This window comes from Muntiacus reevesi, chromosome 20 (genome assembly GCF_963930625.1).
Source record: "Muntiacus reevesi chromosome 20, mMunRee1.1, whole genome shotgun sequence".
Taxonomy (NCBI): Eukaryota; Metazoa; Chordata; class Mammalia; order Artiodactyla; family Cervidae; genus Muntiacus; species Muntiacus reevesi.
The window spans coordinates 41,997,680-42,018,905 of NC_089268.1; the positions used below are offsets into that span (position 1 = coordinate 41,997,680).

Below are 21,226 nucleotides of genomic sequence, written 5' to 3' on the forward strand. Positions count from 1 at the left end.
TCAGCACAGAGTTGGCAGAAGCACAAAAATGCAGCCTGCCAATCCCATTAAATGAAAAAGAGGAGAGAGGAAAAAGCACAACTGTGGTTTCAAGGGATTCCAGACATTCTCTTGCGTAACAGGCACCTGGAGGACGGGGTGAGAAGGGCTGAGAGGCGGATGCTGGGCGGGGGGGCCTGCCTGGGGCACGTCCCCGGCTGCAGGCACGGCTCCAGGGCGGGCGGGGGGGACCTGGGAGACACGCTCGCTCCACTGCATCCCTTCTGACCTGGAACAAGTTTGGGTCAACCTGAGTTGAAACTTCTGGCCACGCCTGGGACCCAAAGGATGGACTTGGGACCCTCTGCCCGCCTCCAGGAGGCCGAGGCCTGGGGCTCCACCCCAGCTCCGGGCACAGAGGGGACAGCCCAGCTCACACACCTCGATTTCAGCTGGTGCGGGCTCCTTGCTGAAGCACATGTTCATGATATTTCTTGCTGTTCGGTAAAAAGTCGTTAAAGAAACAGACCTTCCCTGGAAAGAAAACAAAACAAGAGTCAAGCTGGAGAAACAAAGCGGTACCAGGGCCCCAAAGCAGGGGCACCCCGTCAGGAGCCCCTGCGCGGCGTGCCCCTGTGGCCAGGGGCCAGGCCATGGCCCTAGCTGACAAGAACAGAGCAGCTGGGGCCGCAGTCCCTGAGAAGGACCCTCCGTGTGGACAGAGGTGGCGAACCCCTGACCAGACCCACCGCAATCCAGCAGACAAGCTGCCCAGGCGCCCCAGTGAAGAGCCCCTTCTCTGGAGCGACGGGACAGTGCGGAGACGGGAGGAGAAAGGCTGTGGTCAGGGGCCAAGCCAACAACATCAAGACAGACACTGGCTGGAACTCGGGACCTGAGTGAGACCCTGGGAGCGAAACCTGGGGCAACTCTGATGGCCACCCTGAGGGTCCTCCCGTGAGAGCCGGGCAGCCGAGCAGCCGAGCCTCGGGGGCCTGTAGGGCCAGAGAGATCCAGTCCTCCTCCCGTCAGGGGAGCCCCCTGTCCCCCACGCCCTCCTGGGGGGGCCCGCAGGGTCTTCAGATTACCTAACCCGCCCACCTCCGCCACCCTGCCCCTGGAACGTTCCTGACAATGCGCTTGCTGGGATGAATGGTGGCACATCCTAAAGGCAAGCCCTCCACTCCTCCCTGACCAGGCATGCTCACCCCTTGACCGCAGAGTACTTATTGAACACCTACTGTGTGCCAAGCCTAGTTCAAGGGGCTGTAGATGGAGCAGTGCTCACACACACACAGCGTCTCTGCCCTCGGGTGCTTTCAGGCTGCCCGGGGGATGGCCTCGCACAAATGGAGCCGGGACGCGGCACCCAGTGTGACGAGCCAGAGGCGGGGGGCACGGCCCCTAACGAGGCGAGCTGCCACTGGAGGGACAGTGGGCCCAGTCAGCTCGCAGACCCTGCTCATCTCGTCGTCAGCTCTGTAACTGAGGCTCCTAACCAACAGAGAAGTCACCACACAATCCAAACTTCTCCTGACCTGCCTGCCGTTCCTCACATGATAAAATCAGAACCACCAGGAAGAGCCTGATTTTGTATCAACTAAAGCGGGGTGCCTGTAATTCAACACGATGACACCCAGCACCCAACAGTCAACCTCCAGATGCTGTGCAGGCTCAGATCTGGAGCCGTGAGTGCCCGGCCAGCCCTCGATGCACACAGCTGCCACGGCCACCACCTGCACCCATGTCTACGCAGACCCAACCTTCCCCAGGTCCAGTCACAGGGAAAGCTCCGGGCAAGCAGGCATCTCTCCCCAGAAAGGAGGTGGGACTCCAACCAAGGCGAGGACGGACAGGCAGAGAGGGAGGTCGGGACCTCCGAGCGCAGACTCAGAGGGAAGAGGCCCAGCTCAGGGCAGAAGCACAGGCACCCACTGCGTTTCTGCACCGCGGCCAGGCGCATGTGGGTGGGCACGGCCACCAAGACCTCCACAGGGGCCCTGCCCTCCTGGAATCTGCAGAACCGATCAAGGTTGGGGATCCTGTGCCCCCTCCGGGCCTGGGGCCCAATCAGCCTGAAGAGCCAGGGAAGGGGAGCCCAGCCTCTGTGGGCAGAGCCAGTCTGCCAAGAAGGGAGACAATGAGATGCTACCTCACTCCCTGGAGGAGGGGGTCTTGCAATGGCTGGGTGGGCACACGGTGTGGACAGAAGCAGGGGCCCACCCCTGCCCTCTCCCCAGGAGACCCGTGATGACAGACAGGCGCCAGCAGAGCCATGCGGAGTGGCGTGGGGTATGACTGGGAGTGGCAGAGGGCGTGGTCCCTCTGGGTGAGAAGCCCCAGCCCCGGCCTCTGGAAAGAGGAGCTGTGCCTCCCGGGGTGCATCCCCGGCATGCGGGCACATGTGTACAAAAACGCACAGCTCATGAACCCCGATTCCCAGGTGGCACAGTGATAAAGAAGCCGCCTGCCAATGCAGGAGATATAAGAGACCCAAGTTTGGTCCCTGGGTCAGGAAGATCCCCTGGAGGAAAGGCAACCCACTCCAGTATTCCTGCCTGGAGAATCCCATGGACAGAGGAGCCTGGCGGGCTACCACCCATGGGGTTGCACAAAGTCAGGCAGGACTGAAGCAACTTAGCACCACGCCAAGGTCAGAGCTAGGTGCCCAGGGGCCTGGTCCAGACGCTTATTCCGCCCCAGACTGCAGATGACTCTCTACAGGGGACGTGACCAAGGCTGGCTGTCAGGGGTCTCGGGGGTCCCACAGCGTGCACAGGAGGCCGCACAGCAGGCCCTACCTTGTATATACACTTGTGGAAGTCGCTGAGGATGCCCTTCTCCTCCTCCTCCTCCTTCACCACCTCCTTTTCCTGAGCAAAGAGTCGCCGCCGGCCCGTCTTGAGCTGCGCAGGGCCCACCTCCTTCAGCTTGCTGCGGAAGCCGTTTCTGTGGGCCACGCCGTTGATGAGCCCGTTCTTGGGCTCGAAGCGGGGCAGCGGGTGGAAGCGGTGGTAGTCCTGCTCCGTGTGGCCCTCCAGGGGCCCCTTGCGCCGCTCCAGGCTCTCCTTCTCCATCAGCACCTCCTTCTCCAGGCGCCGGTGCTCCTCGGGGGACAGGGAGTCATAGGAGAGCAGGTACTGGCAGTAGGCCTCCTGGAGCTTGGCCAGCCGGTCCTGGGCGGTCCTGGGGATGCGCAGCATGTCTGCGAGTTTGTTCCACTTTTTGAGGTCCGTCACCTGCTGCATGCCGCCCATCTCGTTAATCAGCCGGAAAAAGCAGGCCAGGTCGAGCTCACAGCCTCCTGGGATGGCGAGGGGAGAAAAGACAGCGACAGTGGGTGAAAGGGGCTGTGAACAAGACCGCCTTCCATCCCCTGGGAGTCCACAGGCACCCAGTGCCCACCACGTGCCAGGGAGGCACCAGGCCAGGGGTCAGAGCAGCAAACTGGGCCATCCAGTCTATAGAAATGAGGCTGAGACCATCTTAGCACTAGGGTGATGATAGATAGACCAGGACAGGCTGAGGGGCAACTGACACAGGAGGGTGGTCTGGACAGGGAGCCCCGAGAGGGAGGCACTTAGGCACAGGCCTGAATGGAAGGAGAGTCGGTCCCTAGGGAGGGAGAGCCCAGCGTGCTGGAGCAGGGGCAAGGTGCACGCCCCTCATGCCCTCAGAGGTGGGGGGACAGCTCAAGGAGCAGGGCTTCCCTGCAGGGCTGGCAGGGCCTGGGTCGTGCCCTCAGGCCACCTCTGTAGCCCAGCAGCGCCTGGAACGGCTGTGGGATCAGAAATTGGACACATCCAGAGCGGGCCATCAGTTCTAATTCCCCTCCCAACCCCCCCCCCCCCCCGCATGCACACGCACACATACACAGGCACGCACACATGCGTGGTAACCTCCCTTCGGCCCCTGGGATGCCCAGGCAGTGGGCAAGGCCCCCCTGAGGGCAGACGGGAGTCTGTACGCCCCTCAGCTCCTCCCACCGCTGCTCACACAGAGCCCTGCTCATCTCCGAAGGTGTGTGGGCCGGTTCTCACTGGTCTCTCGATCAAACTGCAGAAACCATGAGACACGAGACTGCATAAAATTCAGAGACGTGTGAGTGCCGCCCAGTGACTGTCCCAATGGGAACTGGAAAAGCAACCACCCTTTGACCAATAAAAAGGAAAAATCTTCCAGAATAATCGTCCACCGGCTGTTAGGAGATAGACACCCCACAGAATGCTAGGTGAGCATAGTAAATGTTAAGACTGTTTCTATCTTTAGAGGGTGGGGACACATTTATATAAAATAAAGGAAAGGAAAAGCAATAGGACTCCTGAGAACAGCATCAGGAACGGGGGTCCAGCCCAGCCAGGGACGGGTGAGCGGCACCCCAAGTCCATTCGCTGTGCCAGGCGGGACGCTGGCTGGTTGCCTGGTTGAAGCCCCAGGGCAGCGGGGCCACGTCAAGGAGGAGACCTGTCCCGACCTTGGCCGGCAGGGCCTAAGGCCCAAGATTCCAACATGTGCAGCAGGCCTTGCTCTCATTCGGGGCACCTCCCGGACCTGCCGAGATGGATGGGGACGTGGGTCAGACCAGAGACTGACCAGAAAGGTCACCGTTGTAAGCCAACAGCACAGAAAACCTGACCAGTACTCGCAAAGGCATCATGTCACTCCTCTCCTGGTTTCATCAACCCACTCTCAGGACCACAAGGATGCTTTGGGACAAAGCACCACCTTCCCAGAGAAGAAGGAGACATTCTGTGGATTCTGGAAAACTTCCTTCAAAACTAAGTCCCTCACGGTGTAAGGAGGATGAGCTCAGAGCCAAGACCCAAGGTGGGTGACAGGCCAGCCAGCTCCCCTCCCATGTGGACAGGGTTTCACACCTGGGCCAACAGCAACGGTGTGAACACACCCCAGGGTCACATCCTCATGGCTTCTGGTGCCATGGGATTGAGGTTCAGGAAACCTACTCTGAACGGAAAATCGGTGCCTTCTTGACATCACCTGATGCCCTGACTATTCAGAAGACCCGCTGTCCCCACTGTAGTTCCGGGTCTCCCACGCAGCCCACACTGTACTCCCAAGATGCCGACACCTCAGGCTGTTCCCAAGCCTGTATCACCTCCAATCACATCTGTGACAGAGGACCACAAACCAAGCATTCTTTCAATTTAAGTGATTCTCATCTGCTGAGAGTAATAGTGAAACCTCCATGGTGCAAGGAAACCTATCTTACAGCCCTCCCCGACACCTAAATGACGGACATCGGCCCCTCTGCTCCTGGCCTTCAGAAGGCTGCTCCAACCTGGAGGCAGGCCCTGTGCTGCTCACGTCCAGGGTCCTGAGCTGGAAGGGAAGCGTGTGAGCTCACCACTCCATGGAACCGGCTCACCCAGACGGAGGGGCTTAATCCTGGAGGTGCGAGAACCCACAGAGGAAGAGGGAGATGGGGATGCCAGGAGGGCCGTGCATGCACTCTGCCTGGGGCCCGGCCTTCACCACGCCAGCTGGCCTGTTCACAAAAGCAGCGGCTGAGGCGAGCGCAGCTTCAGCGCAGAGCTGTGCTGCGCTCGGGTCCACAGTGTTCCGGGACCTACGGGGCTCCACCGGGAAAACTGAGAGGCAATGAAGGAAGAGGGGAGAGAGAGAAAAGGCTGAAGTGCCCCCCCACCCATAGTCAGTCACACGTAGAGGCCCTAAGTGTGGCCATGTTTAGAGACAGTCCTTAAAGCGGTAATGAAAGTAAAATGAGGTCATCAGGGTGGGCCCTGACCCCATGTGACCAGGGTCCTTTTAACAAGAGGAAGGGACGCCAGGACTCTGTGTGCGGAGGAGGACAGGTGGGACACGGGAGAAGCAAGCTGTCCACAAGGCAGAGAGGGGCCTCGGGAGAAACGAACCCTGCCACACCTTGCTCTCAGACTTGCAGGCTCCAGCCCGAGAGAACTGACTCCCTGCAGGTCAAGCCCACAGCTGCAGTACCTGGTTAAGGCAGCCCGGGCAGATGAAGGCGCGGGGTAGAGGTTCTGCCCCTCTCTTCTGAGGCCAGGCGGCAAAGGTGTGTGGGGGGGGGTGGGGGTGTGTGTGTGTGTGTGTGTGTGTGTGTGTGGGTGGGTGGGTGTGGGTGTGTGGGTGTGTGTGTGTGTGTGTGTGTGTGGTGTGGGTGTGGGTGTGTGTGTGTGTGTGTGGGTGTGTGGGTGTGTGCGCGCGCGCGCGTGTGTGGTGGGCGCGGGCGCACAGGATCACCCTGACCTGCAGAAAGCGGGGCTCTGACTCCCCTGGGCCCAGATGCGCCCCGAGGAGCTGGCCTGGGGTCGGCTGCCACGGGCCTTACCTATGAGTGGGAGCTCGTCCATGGTGATGCCCTGAGATCTGAGGTGCTTCTTGATGCAGGCCAGCCGCTGCACGTTGGGGCCCCAGCGCCGGCCCAGCTTGTGGATGTGCTGGATCTGCGTGACGAAGCGCATCTCGTCGTTGAGCTTGCACTCCGGCCGCCAGTCCGGGGGCGGGATCACCCTGCACATGCCGTACTTCTCCACCTGAGGGCGCACCGACTCGATGTAGACGAGCGGGTCGTGGAACTCCTTGGCTGACGGCCGCAGCACGGGGATCTCGTCCATGGCCGCCCACCCGGCCCTGCTGGCCCCCTTCTCGGCCTTGGCCGCCCCCTCGTGCGGCCGGGGCAGGGGCTCCGATTGCGAGGTAGAACGATTTTCACAGGGGGCGCCGCCGTCGGGCTTGCCGTGTGCTTGTCTGCCCGGCGGGCCCTTGCCGGCCACGGCCCGCTTAGGCCGGTTCCTCTCCAGGCTCCGCTCGGGCGCCTCCTTCTTCCCGGGGCCCCCGAGCGGCGCCTTCTCGGCGGGGCCCGGGGCCGCCTTCCTGCCGGGGCCCTCGGCGGCACTGCCCGCGGCCCCCTTCATCTTCTTGGGGGGCGACTGCGGCTTGTCGGCTGGGGGTGCTTCCTCCAGCCTCCGCTTGGAGTTCCGGAGCCCCTCCCGCAGCTGCCGCCCCGCCACCTCCTTAGTGCACGACTTTGGGTTCAACCTGCCACTGACCTTGAGGCCATTGACGGCGGGCCCGGTGGACTTGGACGCCCCCCCGAGGGATAGCACCTGTTTGCGGGTTTTTGCATTGCTACTTTCAGTTTTCCCTGAGATTGTGTGGTTGACAGCGGAACTGGGCTTGTGGTGATGGGGTTTGGTTTCCTTGACCAGTTCTCTCTTGGCTTTGGTGTATGTGACAGTCCCCTTCGTCACCGTTGCAGTGTACTTCACAGTTTTGGACGGTGAAGGTCTGACTTCGCGCATCTTTTTGGCACTGGTTGCACTTGTACCCAGAGATGACATTCGGGTGACTCCATTGACCTTAGAAACCTGGAGGCGGCAGGAGGAGCAGAGAGCAATTAGTGTCTGTGCCCAGGGGACCCCGGCCCCAGGCCCACACTCAGCAGCTGCGCCTGCTGGTGAGAGGAGGGGGCACGGGGGTCCCAGCAAAGGCACGCAAACCACACAGTCTATTTCCCAGTGAGGGCCCTCCACATTATCTGCCAGTCACCCAACACAAGTCAGTAACAGGTCAATAACAGCAACACCATGACAAGGCTGTGCTGATAAGGGGACAGGTGCACACGCGTGCACGCACACACACCCCTGTTCCAAGAAAAGACATGGTTACACACACACCCCCACACACACCCGTTTCAAGAAAAGATGGTTGTTCTTTTTCTCTGCTCCATATATTTCAGCATGATCTGCCCACAGGACTGTAAAAATCCACGCTAATTAAGAGTGAAATAAAAAATGCCATAGGAAGAAAAGAACAAGCACGCTCATGGGGCTCAGATGCCCACAGCCAGAAGGGCAGCTGCCAGCAGTGGGCACCTCTGTGCCACCCTTGACTCGTCTGTCCCCTGGCGACTCACTGGACGCCCCTCACGTCTCTGACGCCCCAGCCCCTTCTGCGCAGGAGGCTGCCACCTCCCGCCTCTGTAAACGTCCAGTCGGCTCCGGGAACTGGTAAATGGTCAGTCGCTCTTCACCACTGTCTTACAGCCTGGACACCAGGCTAATTCTGTGACACACACAAGTCTCCCTCATCTATAAAGAGGAGCCAGGGAGTGACAAGCGGAGACACCCAAAAAGCACTAATTCTGAAGAATGACGACAGGCCCACAAGAGGAGCCGCCGCTGGGCTAGACTGGGGGGCGGGGAATGACACCTCGTCACCCAGCTCTGCAGGAAGTGGGGTGCTGGCCCACTGCTACCCCCCGCCACTGTAGCTCAGGTTACCCAGGTGCACAGACACGCAGCTGTCCTCGGTTCAACCAGAATTCAACTGCCACGCTCCCATCTCCCACCAGAGGGAGCCACTGAGTCGAGTGGCTCTGCCCAGGCTCAGCGCAGCAAAAGAGCCGGAGAGGAAACACTGTGCCTGGGGACGTGAAGGAACCTCAAAATTCAACTTAAAAGCACATGAGCCTAAATGAACAGAATCCGCTGGACGGGCAGCAGAGTCACGGGCGGAAGGGCAGGCCCCGAGGTCTCCACAGCACCGGCGCCCTCCTAAGGCCCCCCAGCCAAGTCACACATCCCGGGGACAAAGAGCAACACAGACTCCCCGCAGAACCTGACGAAGACCTCAGACGTTCTTCCAGCCAAGGTGAGCCTCTCACATCTCTCTTTGCTCGCTTGTTTATCATTTTTCAGAATATTAAAGAATACTCCTCATTCTCTGGTCTGAAAAGCTCAACTTTCTCACTCCATCTTACTTGGTTAAGATTTTTAGCAACCGTCATTCACGTGACCATGAGCACCTTTCCTAGAGAGAGGTCCCACAGCTCAGCAGTCCCTCTGCCCTGCCCTTGCGAGCGGGTTCTCTCCTTCCCATGAAGGCCCGCCTCAGCGCCCAGATGAGAACACGGAGTGACGTGCCGGGTGCAGCTCACCAACCACAGCGGCTGCATCCTGGCTTCCCACCCACACCCCACCGGATGCAAAACCCTCCTCACCACGCCTGGAAACCATTTCTAAATCCCATCCAGGTGTAAGAACCATTGTTTCTTCATCCTAAATTCGTTCCTGTTTCGCTGCATACCACGTAAGCACTACTCTGAAGAGATGCTCCTTCCTCAAACATCTACCACACGTCCAAGTCATCAGCCTGGAGCAGTTCCAGGGCTGTTACACACGCCTGTGCCACCTGGCACACCTGGCACCTTTGGGAGAATAGGAGCCAGAAGGCTGACGAGGCCCCACACCCTGAGTTCTCGTGCTCCGAGCCCCAGGGAGGACTCTCAGGAAGGCAGGCACTCACCCAGCACACGAGAGCCCCGGGGCCGTCCACAGCAGCGAGCTCTCGGGGCCCAGGGGCCGGCAGGCAGCGGCACCCCACGCAGGGGTCCCCCACCCTGTCACCTGCATTTCATACAACCCCTGATCTTTCCTTTCAGGCCTACAGAAAAAATTAACCATATCTGAGATTACAGATCCGAGTATTCTTCGGGCCTCCGTTGTTTTATGCAGTTGAAAAGATGAAAGGTCAGATTCTAATCACTTGCACCAGGTTGTTACAAAGGAATCTACAATTGGCTTCTAGTTACCCTTTTTTCCCTCCCCCCAGAGTACTTAACTAATGGTATTTGATGGTATCAAAATCACCCTTTCATGTCCCACAATGTCCCTGGGAGGAGCTGGCATCACTGGCTCCAAATGAACAATAGGGCCCAGGCAGGTTAACTATCACAGCCTAAGTCTCGGAGAAGGTCACGCTCAGAGCCCAGCTAGAACTGGGAGTCCTGGGGCATTTGACAGGGGAGGGAGGGCAGGAGACGCCCTTCCTACAAGACCTGGACCCGCAAACCAGCCAGGCCCCTGCAGTCACGCAGATGACGGCGTCTGCCCTGCCTAGGTGTCTCACCTGCTTCCAAGTGGACAGCCTGCTGTGGAGCAGGGGCTGAGGCCACCCCAAGGCAGGGGGTGCCTTCTGCTCCCTCAATTCTCACCTCCAACTGCAGGACCCCCTCTTGTTCAGTGATAAAGGGAAACCCCGAACTTAGGGGCAGGCGCTGGGGGTTGAGGATCAGTCTGGACCAACCGAGATGGGGGGGTAACTCAACCTAGCCTCATGAGTCTGAGAGAGAGATATCAATCCACCCTGAGATTTCTGCTCCCTAGATGGGTCCCTGTCCACTCCGGACCCCTTCAGAATTGTTCTCTTTCATAAGCAAAGATCTAAACGAAGTTCTGCACAAGGACCAGTCTGGACAACAGCTTTGGAAAAGGGATGGACTCAAGACACCAAATGGACGGTGTGTCCTGCACTTTACATCCTGAAAACTGGGAATCCAGCTTGGGAAGGCCAATTCCACGCTCAAGTGTCCTCATGAGGAAAACTAAGGTTTGTGTTGCAGGAACTTCAGTGGGCAATATGCAAAGCCCACTTGCTTAATCTCAAGGTAACATGTCAAAGCATGAAGTGGCGATCTCAGGACCATGGAAACATAAACACGAGGATGCCTGCCTCATCCACCCCAACTGACAACTGAGTAATGTTTGACAGCTCGTGATGAAGACTAATGCTCCTGCATGCACACAGTCCTCTGTATGTGCGTGAACAGCCACACGTTTGGAGACAGCAGTTCCTGACATTGTCAAGAATGAGAAAGACCACAGGGAAGGAACAATTCAGCAGGAGGCGGAATTCCAACGCTCACACAACAAGGAGCATCTTGCAGTCACTCCACGCACTGCCTGCCAGGGAATCTGCAGTCCCCCCGTATCACTAAGGGCAACTGTAACTGTACGTGACACAGTCCCGGGGAGGCGGGCTCACCGATGCGGTGACAACAGGAGCAGGGGGTTAACGAGATGCCACCGGATCCAGGTGCCTGTCTCGCTGCGCCGCCAGGCCCCTCATCCCTACTCTCGCCCTCCCAGGTCCTGAGAAATCTCAACTGAGGGCGGGAACAGGCGCCCCCACCGGATCGGGGGTCTGGATCTCAGCCTGGAATCTGCTGGGGGTGGGGGGCAGGGAGGGCAGAGCATGTGCGGCCTGGGGCGAGGGACGGGGACAATGTCCCCCGCGGCCACACCCCATCTCATCACCGTCTGCAGGCCACTCAGAAGTCCTGCCACAAGCTGCCAGCATGTCCACCAGGGACAGTTCACACCCAGGCCGGCTGCAGACCTGCTTCAAGGCAACATGTGGCTCCCAGTCTCACCTGAGGAACCCCGGGCTCCCCTGGTGCGGGGCAGGGTTAATGGGGGGACGTCCTCTCGCTGCCCTTCCAGAACACCCCAGCACACAAGGGTGGCGGCCCCGGCAGCACCCTCTGGGGAGACACAACTCCAGGAACGCCCCCCTCCTTCGTCTTCATCCAAGGAGAGGCGCGGGCACTGGCCGCCTGTCTAGGTCACGGTTCTCTCACCTCTGAGCATCCCTTCCTGCTTCCTGAGCCCTGGAAACATGCCGTGCTTCGGGCTACTCCTCACATTCCCCTTCAGTGAGTTTGGTGAAACGGGGAGGTGGCCTCGGGCGGAAGGGCTGACACCTCTGGGCCAGGCCTTGGTCCCTGGACGGCAGGGCCGATCCTCACCTGTTTCCGTAAGTCCTGAGCCGACCGATGCAGAGGGGGGTGGTGGTGGTGAGCGGTGAGCCCCTTGGCCGAGGAGGCTGCGGGGGGGGCGGTGGGGGGGTGGCTCGCGGACGCCTGCTCCCTCCGGGCATCAGCCCGCGCATCGCTGTGCTTCTCCTTCGCCGGAGTGGCCTCTTTGCTTTTGTGTTTCTGAACAGGGTCCTTTTCCCGGGACAACCTGCTGGAACCATTGAAAACTGGAAAGGAAGGAGAAGAACAGAGTCAGGATGCAGCCTGCTGCCCGCTACCCCAAACCCCTGCGAGACAGGAGGAGAGAGAAAAAGAAGACACGCTGGACAGACATCACATCTCACAGGCTCTCAGGACGCAACCTCCAGACAAAATGACCACAAAGGAGAGGAATAATCCTAAACACAGAGAAACCCAAAGAAAAGTTATCAGTGCAGCTTAGGAATTAGGAGCTTGGTTGAAACAATTGGAAAATCCATTTTTTTAAAAACTGCTACAAAAAAGTAAGCAAATATACAGTAGCCCTTAGAGTATCAATATCACACCTTAAACAAAAAGGGAAGAATTAAAATGAAAAAACCAACTGATCACATTCCAAGAGCATGACCACCTCATGCATGAAGAGAGAAGATCCAGAGTTTAAAGTAAGGCGTGTGAGGCTGCAGATCTGGCTGGCAGACACGGGTCAGGAAGCACCTGCTTCGCCGACCCCTCAGTGACCAGAGAAGAGGGGAGCAGGGCTCGGGAGCCCTTTCTACTCCCGGGGTCACAACGCCTACGAGTATGAAGTGCTTGCTCTCAGTCCAGGGACCGCAGTCAAGCCGAGCACTCAGCCTCTGACCGCAAAGGGACCAGACCTGCCCTCAAGCCCACTTCACAGAGGACGCCATCGGAAGGTCTGGCTGCGAAGCCCACCTCCCTGACAGCCAGGTGGCGCTCAGAGCCAGCTCCCCACGTGCCCGCTGCACCCCCCACCCTCAGGGAGCAGAGACGAGCCATGGTGACACTGCCCTGAGTCTTCTCCTCTGCCCACAGCTGGGACTCCACTCCTGGACAGACTTGTGCATGGCCTGCTGGGCCCCATGGGCTCCAGGAGAACAGCTGGGGAAGCCAGTGGGCCCTACTGGCTCCCATTTTATAAAGGCTCCTGGAGCACTTCCCGACAGAAGCGGCCTGGAAAGGTCACTGTGCCCCCCTGCCCATCAAGGCTGCCTTGCCGCATTCCACCAGAAAGCACCACAGGGACCAGGCAACTGTGAAGAGAAAACCCCTCCTCCTCTGAGCTGAAGCTTTTTTCTGAAGCTTAAAGACATGGAAGTTCAACACACAGGGCCATGAGACAACATCTGTCTTCCGAGATGCCCTTCTCAGGGCCTTGAATGCTTTCTTCGTCACCCCATTTGTATAAGCATCCTTTACATTTATGACTCAGATTGCAAATAGTTTCCTCTTATTTGCTTTTTCCATCTGTTAGGTTGCTAAATTGGCTAACCCACTTTTTAAACTTTCTTTGCTTAGAAAGTCCTTCCTATATTATCAGTTGGTAAGATAATCCTTGAAGTTTTCTAATTGTTTTCTGATTCAACTTAGATTTGCATCTTTAGTGCATGTGTTATTACACTGTACATGGCATAATTAAAAGATTCACGTTTCCTGTACCTGGACTGGATGTAAACCCTGATCTCCTCCACCCCCAGCGACCACACACTCTAACTAGACTTTCAATCCAGAAGCCCACGTGACACACCAAAACACGGTATATGACCCACGTTGTGCAAGGTTCTGTCCGACAGTCTCAGTTTCAGAAAAATGGAGAGCTTCGAAATGGCGGGCATTTATTCTAAGTGAAAGTAACTACACGTTGTCGGAATCCATCCATCAGACCCAAGCTGGCAGTATCTGCACTTGCTTTCCAGACAAATTAGAAGCAACACCCATAAGAAGTCATACGTCAACGTGAGTAAAAAGCAAGCCAAGGAGCATGAATCCAGGCAATTCTTGACCGTTCACCAATTTTCTAAGGCAGTGAGCACATTCTTTACTGAAAAACAGTATAGAAGTTTCATCTCTTTTTAATCTTAAATATTTCATATTTTTCTGAGCTTTGTTACTGCCAGAAAGATGAGCAGTCTGCTTTCACACAAGTACAAGTTCTAGAATTGACTTCTCCAGTTATAAAAATTTTGGTTACAAAAATTTATTCTGGGGGTTGGTTCCTTTTCACAAGGCTTTATGAGCCGTTCAATTCCCAGCCCTACCATGTGGGCAAACTGTGTGGATCCTTGGTTTCCTCACAGAGGCTGGGGACCACATGCTCCTGAATGGAAGGTGTCTGGGAAGACCTACCTGCTGCTTCTGTAAAACGTCCATCTGGGGTTACTACACTCAGATTGGGACAAGACCTCTTCCTGCCTCCTGATGACGCAGAAGAACAGGCTTCAACAAAGCCCAACAGCAAGCCCGAGCAGACCTCCTGCAACCTTCAACTGGACCCTGGCTGCCTCCCACTGCCTCCCAATAACCATTTCATGGGAAAACAGAAGTGGTGCCAATGTCCTGTCCAAGCAAGGAGAAATAAAATGCTGAAACCGTAGCCCACATTTTCCAGCAGCTTAATGAATGGCTTGACCCTTGGGGGTCAAAGGCTTGACCCTTTCATGGGATCTCCTAGGTCAAAAATATTTTCATAATTAAACTGAAAATATTTACCTTTTTCACTGTGTTGGTATTTCAGTGATGGTGATGGCTAATGATAGATCAGTCATCAGGGAAATGCAAATCAAAATGACCATGAACCACCTCTTCACATCCCCTAGGAGGGCTGTGCTCACAAAGACTTTAGAGCTGGTGAGGACGAAGAGTGAACCTTCATTCCCTGCAGGTAGGGATGCAGACTGCTGCAACCACTCTGGAAAATGGTCTGGAAGTTCCTCAAATCAGAGTTACCATATGACCCAGCAACTCCACTCCCAGATATGAGCTTTAAGAGGAACGAAAAGTAAGTCCACATACAAACATGCATACAAATGATCAGAGCAGAAATATTAATAGTGAACACTGGAAAAAAAATCTGAAGGTTCATCAACTGGTATTTAGCTAAACAAAACAAGGTGTTATACATCTGTAAAAAGGAACTGTGTACTGACACATGCTCCAGCACGGGCGAAACCTTGGGAGACATTATGGGAGGTGAAAGAAAGGCCACCTACTGCAGGATTCCATTCATACAACATGACCAAACCTGAGAGACAGGACGTAGGGGCTTCCCCGGTGGTCCAGTGGTAAAGAATCAGCCTGTAGTAGACACGGGTTCGATCCCCGCTCAGGAATGATCCCACGTGCTTAGGGACAACTAAGCCTGTGAGCCACACCGACTGAGCCTGGGCTCCCCCACGAGAAGGCCCTGCAGTGGGAAGCCCACACACCACGACGAGAGTGCCTGCCCTGAGCACGAGAGGAAGCCTGAACGGCAACGAAGACCCAGCACAGTCAAATAGTGAGCAGACAGAGTTATGTTAGAAAAGCATGTTCGCAGCTGCCAGGAGCTGGGGAGGGTTCAGGGAAATGGGAATGACTCCTAACGGGTACAATTTTTTCAGGGTGAAAGCGATGAAAATGTTTGAGTTGACTGTGGTGATGGCCACACAACTCGTGAAAATGCTAAAAACTACTAAACTGTTCATTGTGGTTCGATTTTGAGATACGTAAATTACATCTCTATAAAACTTTAAAAGATATAACAGCAGCACCAAGTGGCAACACTTAAGACAAACCAATGCAGTGGCACCAAAGTATATGAATAAACACTGTGTTCTTCATTGCCAGTTACTAGCAGTTAAAAAAAAGTTCACTTCAGAAAGTGATAATAGAACTGTTCACAGCACTGAATCTCAACTCTTGAGTACACACACACTCTGTGCGACAAAATGGAGCCACACACCGAGGCACTTCTCCTTAACGTCAGTGTGACGACTATTTCTAGGGAAAAGCACTTCTGAGATTAAGCTGCAAGCTAGCTGTGTTTTTTCATGGCATGCTATTTTTATTTGAAAGGACAACCGAGATAGTTATTTGTCAGCTATTTTCTCAAAAACGAATAAAGTGAGCCTGTCAAGGATAAAGTAACTAACAGTTTTTGCTGCCAATGATAGAATTCATGACTTCAGGCAAAAATGACAATTTTGGAAAACCTGTATCTGCCACCATGAGTCTGAAAGCCTCTCAAATCTTAAAAGACTTTCCCAATGACTTCAGTACAGAGCGGAGATTCTTCGATACAGCATACCAGAAGGTGCCAACAACTGGACGGGGTAGCTAACCCAGTGAACCATTAGTTTCAAATGATCGATATAAGACATTATAAAACTGTGTGGGTAAGACAACCATTTAAGGTGGAAGGAAAACCAATGGATGTTAACCTCCCAGTGCACAAAAAGTTCACCAATACGGGTTCAGATTACAACTGACCTTGAAGAAACTACCATTGGTTGGGTCTGGGTGTGAAATCAAAGAATAAGACTATCACAAAGGCGCCTCCCTCTTCAAACCATCTCTTTGTCTGAAACTGATTTTCTTGTATACGACTGAATGCAGAAGCGGACTTAAGAACGTATCTGTCATCATCTAAGTCAGACATTAAACAGATTTGCAAAAAATGTCAAACGAGGTAACTCCCCTCACCTACAACTTTCAGGTGTGGAATGTAGTCCCTTTCTTTACATGAAAATTTTATTTGTATCAACGTGGAATGCGTGTGTGTTATTTTTAAAGAGGTAAATATTTCTAAATCACCTCAGTTTTAGTTTTAATATGGTAAATATCAATAAATACAATTCACAACATAAAAGCCTTCTGCGGTCCCCACAATGGCTGTTAAGAGTAGAAACAGGTCCTGAGACCAAGAGGCCTGAAACCGGGAAGACTGGATCGTCTTTCCCCTGGTTATCAGCTACACTGTGGTTTTCTGAAGCTCTGATGGCCCTTGAACTCACATGTACAGCCACGCATCCCCCCAAAAGCACGTTAGTGTTAGTCACACAGTCGTGTCCAACTCTTTGCAAGCCCACGAGGCTCCTCTGTCCGTGGAATTTTCTGGGCAAAAAACTGCAATGGTTAGCAGATCCCCTTCTCCAGGGGATCTTCCCGACCCAGGGGTGGAATCTGGGTCTCAAGCACTGCAGATTCTTTACTGTCTGAACCACCAGAGAAGCCCCCAGGACCCAAAATGATGCTACCTAAATTTGAATCCAGAGAAATCATTTGCTAACTACCTGACTTGTGGACTGGTTTCCTGTCTAAGCCTCAGTTTCCCAACTGACTATTTATCTCATAGGGTTGCTTGGGGGATTCAGGGAAAAAATATTCATCTAGAGAGGATCTCAGAGGGAGCAGTGGGTAGGCATTAGTTTGCAGGGATAACCACACCACGATGAGTCAGTGGCCAGGGGGCAGCGGAGCCCCAGTGCACACGCACAGCTGGTGACTCCACTCCAAGTGAACCACGGGGCGAGGCCAGCTCCTAGACAGAGACTTCAAGAACTCAGAATGGCACTATGATTAGCCAGCACCATCTCCCTGAGATTGAGGGGTGAGGGGCACAGATTGCTCACTTACATGGATCTGAAACAGAAGGCACGGCTCTGCTTCTGTTCCAACGTCCCCCGGGAGCTCTGACACCACCGGCACCAAAACTGCCTCCCTGGAGTGGGGAGGGGGCCTCCGATCACAGCAGGAGGGAGAGAGCCCCGTGCCTTAAACATCCTAACTAACCGGCTGCAGCGCGCTCCGCAGCACGGGCTTCTGCCAGAGACCATTCTGACCAGATGATTGGGAAAGGGGAAGGTGTTCAAAAATCTCGAAATTAAAAATTCAGCAACATTAACTTTGATCTGCAACAAAGGGAGAGTTTTTGAAGAAACCCACTTTCTGTAACCACTGTGCTATTTTAGAGCAACTGTCCACCCAAACGGCAAACGCAGCCAAAAAGTCAACTGAAGTGTTCCTGGGGGTAGTGGGGGATTGTTGCTGGATAATGGTGCCTCAGACAAGGTGTATTTTGTCATTGGCCGCTCATTAATTTTAAGTGTCGTGGGAACCTGCAGTTTTACTCCTCCAAGTAATTATCTTTTGTCTTAACTTGTAAGATTCTCCAGAAGAGGAAAGGAAAAAATATCCACTCTCATAGAAGAAGCTTAAACCCTGTGAATATGAGACAGAAAGTTCAATGTACAGAGGACCCATGCACACTGACTTCAGTTAAAAGGAATAATTGGAATCATTACTTTAAGGAGAGAAAAAAAATGTTTATCACCAGGAACGGTATTAGGAAATTATGTTGTATACTCAGATACAAACAGCTCTGCATTAATGAACAAATATATTTATTTGTATACACACACTCTGAAAGTTAAATAGCCTGTAGCAAGGGTTTCCGTACCACAGCAAGCAAAACCTTTAAATCCAAAGGCTGGTATTCTGACTGAGGGTCACTTCAGGTCCGAGGAGGTAAAATTTGCTCCCAATGGGGGATGAAAAAGAAATGGGCAAGAGAAGTCACTACAGAAACAGTTTCAGTAGCAAACTTTAATCCTGTGAAAGGCGGAAAGCCATCCTTTCCAAGGAGGACCTCATGTCTGAGGAGGACCTCGGACCTCCAGAAGGCTTGTACTAAACCATGTTCCCCCATCTGACTCTGTCCACATAGTCAGGTCCTGACAAGATTCCCAGGGGATCCTCCAGGCCTTTAAAACCCTCACTCCACACACAAGCTGGACCAGACCAGCTGGTTGTGACTTCCAGCTGCCAGATGCACAAACACATCTGTGCCTCCATTCTCAGAAGGACAAACGAGTGCCTCTGTTATCTACCCTTCAGGAATCACTAAAGTACTTAAAAGTCCATGAAACGCTATCCATTCTTCAGAAAAGGAGCTGTGCAAATATAAGAAAGTTGATCTTTTTAAAAGCTCCTGCTGTAAAAGCAAAGACAAGGCTCCCACTTGAAGAGAGTCCTTCCTTGTAAGCAGAGTGCAGCCCCAATCATCGTAATTACTGGCACCAGCAAAGGCCCTTCATCTGAAAACCAGGAAGTTTTTTCTTCTATCAGGTGAGCAGGATAAAGGACCCCTTGAATGGCATCTGGCCAAAGTTCTATGACACCCTGCGATGACCCAGTGTCTAACCTTCACCCTGAAGAAGAAACACAGACAAAAAGCCATTACTGAAAGCTGGGCAGGAAGGTCTGCCAGCAGACGCATGGCACATACGAGGAAAGAAACAGGAGAAGGTCGAAGATGGGAGTAACCCCCAAATTACGTAAAATAAGACTTGTTCCCTGTGTCAACCCCAAAACAAGCCGAAGGGACAAAAGAAATAAAGAATAAAGAATCATTATAAATAGAGAAGACTGTGTTATGGAAAGGAAAAGAGGAACATGCCAAGTTTCTGACCGGGAGCCAGATATTTAAATGTAAGCTTCATGTCATTACAAGGCGTCCGGACTCAGGGAAGGCAGGCGCCATCAATCGGCTGGCATCGGATCCTTGTTACTGTACAAAAGCCGCACTTGCTCCCTGGAGCCAGTTCAACTTTGAGTCACTATTGTCTGAAAACAATGGAATGTGTCTGCCAACCTGTGCCAACAGTTCAAAAGGATTTTAATGCTGGCTGTGTGAGAGCTGCAACCCGGTTTGCCCTGGGCCAAAACAGCTCCACTGACTTAGCTGGAGCAGTCACGTGTCAAGCTGGAGAGTGAGAATGCGTAGGTCGGCTCCGGCTCCATCAGGATCTCGCTGGGGCTGGGAGCCCCCAGCAACAGCTGGAAGCTACAGCAGTCCACATGCACCCCGATCTGGTATCACAAGCAAGTTCTCCTGGTTTACCTGGTGCTCTGAAAGCCCTCTGGAATTCCCACCCAGTGAAATTCTACCACTTTGGCTACACTGTATAACAGGAAAAAGAAACCTGTTGAAAAGAATCTTTAAAGCCAACCAAATTTTCTTCTCTCTATAAGAACTTGAAGTCATAGAATGTTTTTTCAATCAAAACTTGGCTACCAGCATACCAAGATCTAGAAATGTGACTACACATGGGCAATAATGTAATATACCCAACAAAGTTGGATAGATTTGCCAATTAAACATGTTCCTTACACAGGATCCTAGTAACTGCAGAAACCAAAGTCTGAAAAGAGCGGATGACCTTTATGATAATATAAAGGTCAAGGCATCAGAAAGACCAATCATCAGGATGAATGGCTTCTGTCATTGAAAAATGGTTTACTGGCCCACTTGGCCCCCAAAGGAGCCGAGCAAAGGACAAGATGGATGGCCGGATGGTAACTGATCCTGCCTGTCCCCGCATCAGCTGGCTCAAGGCGCCTGCGTTTTCCAACGTGCCGCAGGGGGGCCAGAGGACACCCGGGCGGGGGACCCGTTGAGAAGAGGGGCAGTGGGCCGAGACGGGTCTCACGCTTTCTCACCCTCAAGAACCAAGACACAGCACAGAGCCATGGGATATACTCCAGCAGGGGACAAGCAATAACTCTGAAGACCAAATGAATAAAGTGCTTTTTGCAGCCTGGGGTTTCCTAAAGCCCAACATTCAAGGAGATGAATTCTAAAAGGTCAACCACTTCTGAAGTCAACGGCAAGACCTCTGGCCCACCTCTGGACCTGAACAAGGAATCTCAAGGTTTTGCTGTGAATGGAAAGTAAGTGTGCACAAAAGTCAAATTGGAAAGCATTCCATACACATGATCAACTCTACAAGTTATAAAAGAATGGATAAGAATGCAAAATAAAAAGATTAGTACAGAAAACCAGATACAGCAGTATCTCTATCATAGTAAGGACTGTTTTCAATTTCTCCAAATAAAGTCTGTGGATCTGCCTCTGTCCCACACACACTTCCAGTCACCCCCCAGCCAGGAAAGGAATGGCAGGAGAGAAAAGGACATCCTAGATGTGCACTTTAAAATCTCTGGAACAGCGTAATTCCCACGTGCCCTTGCGACAGGCCAGATGAATGCAGCTGGAAATGTTAAATACTGGGCAGCTGGGTGAACAGCTCAGCACCTCAGTTTACAATGCGTGTGACACAAGCCCACCCAGCCGAGGATGAACCACCGAACTGATTAGGGACTCTGAAAACGTAATACGCTGCCTTAACTTCTTCAGCACTGCAGGGTATTAGAGCTCTTTGGAAAAGTCATGAGACCTGAGGCCAGGAACAAAATGGTAGCCAGACCCCTTTCTGAAAACCAGCAAGTGCCGGGCGCTATGCTGAACGCATCAGTCCCTCCCTCGGTCCCAGCAGACACTTGTTCCTCTTCAGTGAGCCACTCCCCACATAGCGTGTGATCCACTCACTCAACCTGCACCGTCCGGTGGCTTCTGGCATTTCACACCTGTGCAACCACCGCCACAGTTTAAGTTTAAAGTCCCGTCACCCCAAAATGAAACCCCGCCCCTGCCTGTCCTGAACCCGAATGGAAAAAGTACGGTGCTCTCCGCATTTTACAAACGGGGAAACTGGGGCCTAAAGAGATTAAACCACTGGATCATGACACTGGTCTGGAAGGTGGACTCGAGCCAGAAGCTTCTCTTCTACCACCGGACCCATCTCCCCAGTCATCCGTCTCTGAAATCTGCCC

The 21,226-nt window shown here is 53.8% G+C and overlaps 1 protein-coding gene across 5 annotated transcripts in view; it reads right to left on the reverse strand.

Moving 5' to 3' along the window:
• Positions 1-21,226, reverse strand: part of JARID2 (jumonji and AT-rich interaction domain containing 2) — a 228,188-nt gene that overhangs the window by 13,971 nt on the left and 192,991 nt on the right. For all 5 annotated transcript variants that reach the window (XM_065911895.1, XM_065911898.1, XM_065911896.1 and 2 more), the window contains 4 exons: positions 11,567-11,802; positions 6,308-7,346; positions 2,781-3,283; positions 421-513 (listed from right to left, as the gene is read on the reverse strand). In XM_065911895.1, the coding sequence (XP_065767967.1) occupies positions 421-513; positions 2,781-3,283; positions 6,308-7,346; positions 11,567-11,802 (1,871 nt within the window). The remainder of the gene's footprint in view (positions 1-420; positions 514-2,780; positions 3,284-6,307; positions 7,347-11,566; positions 11,803-21,226) is intronic.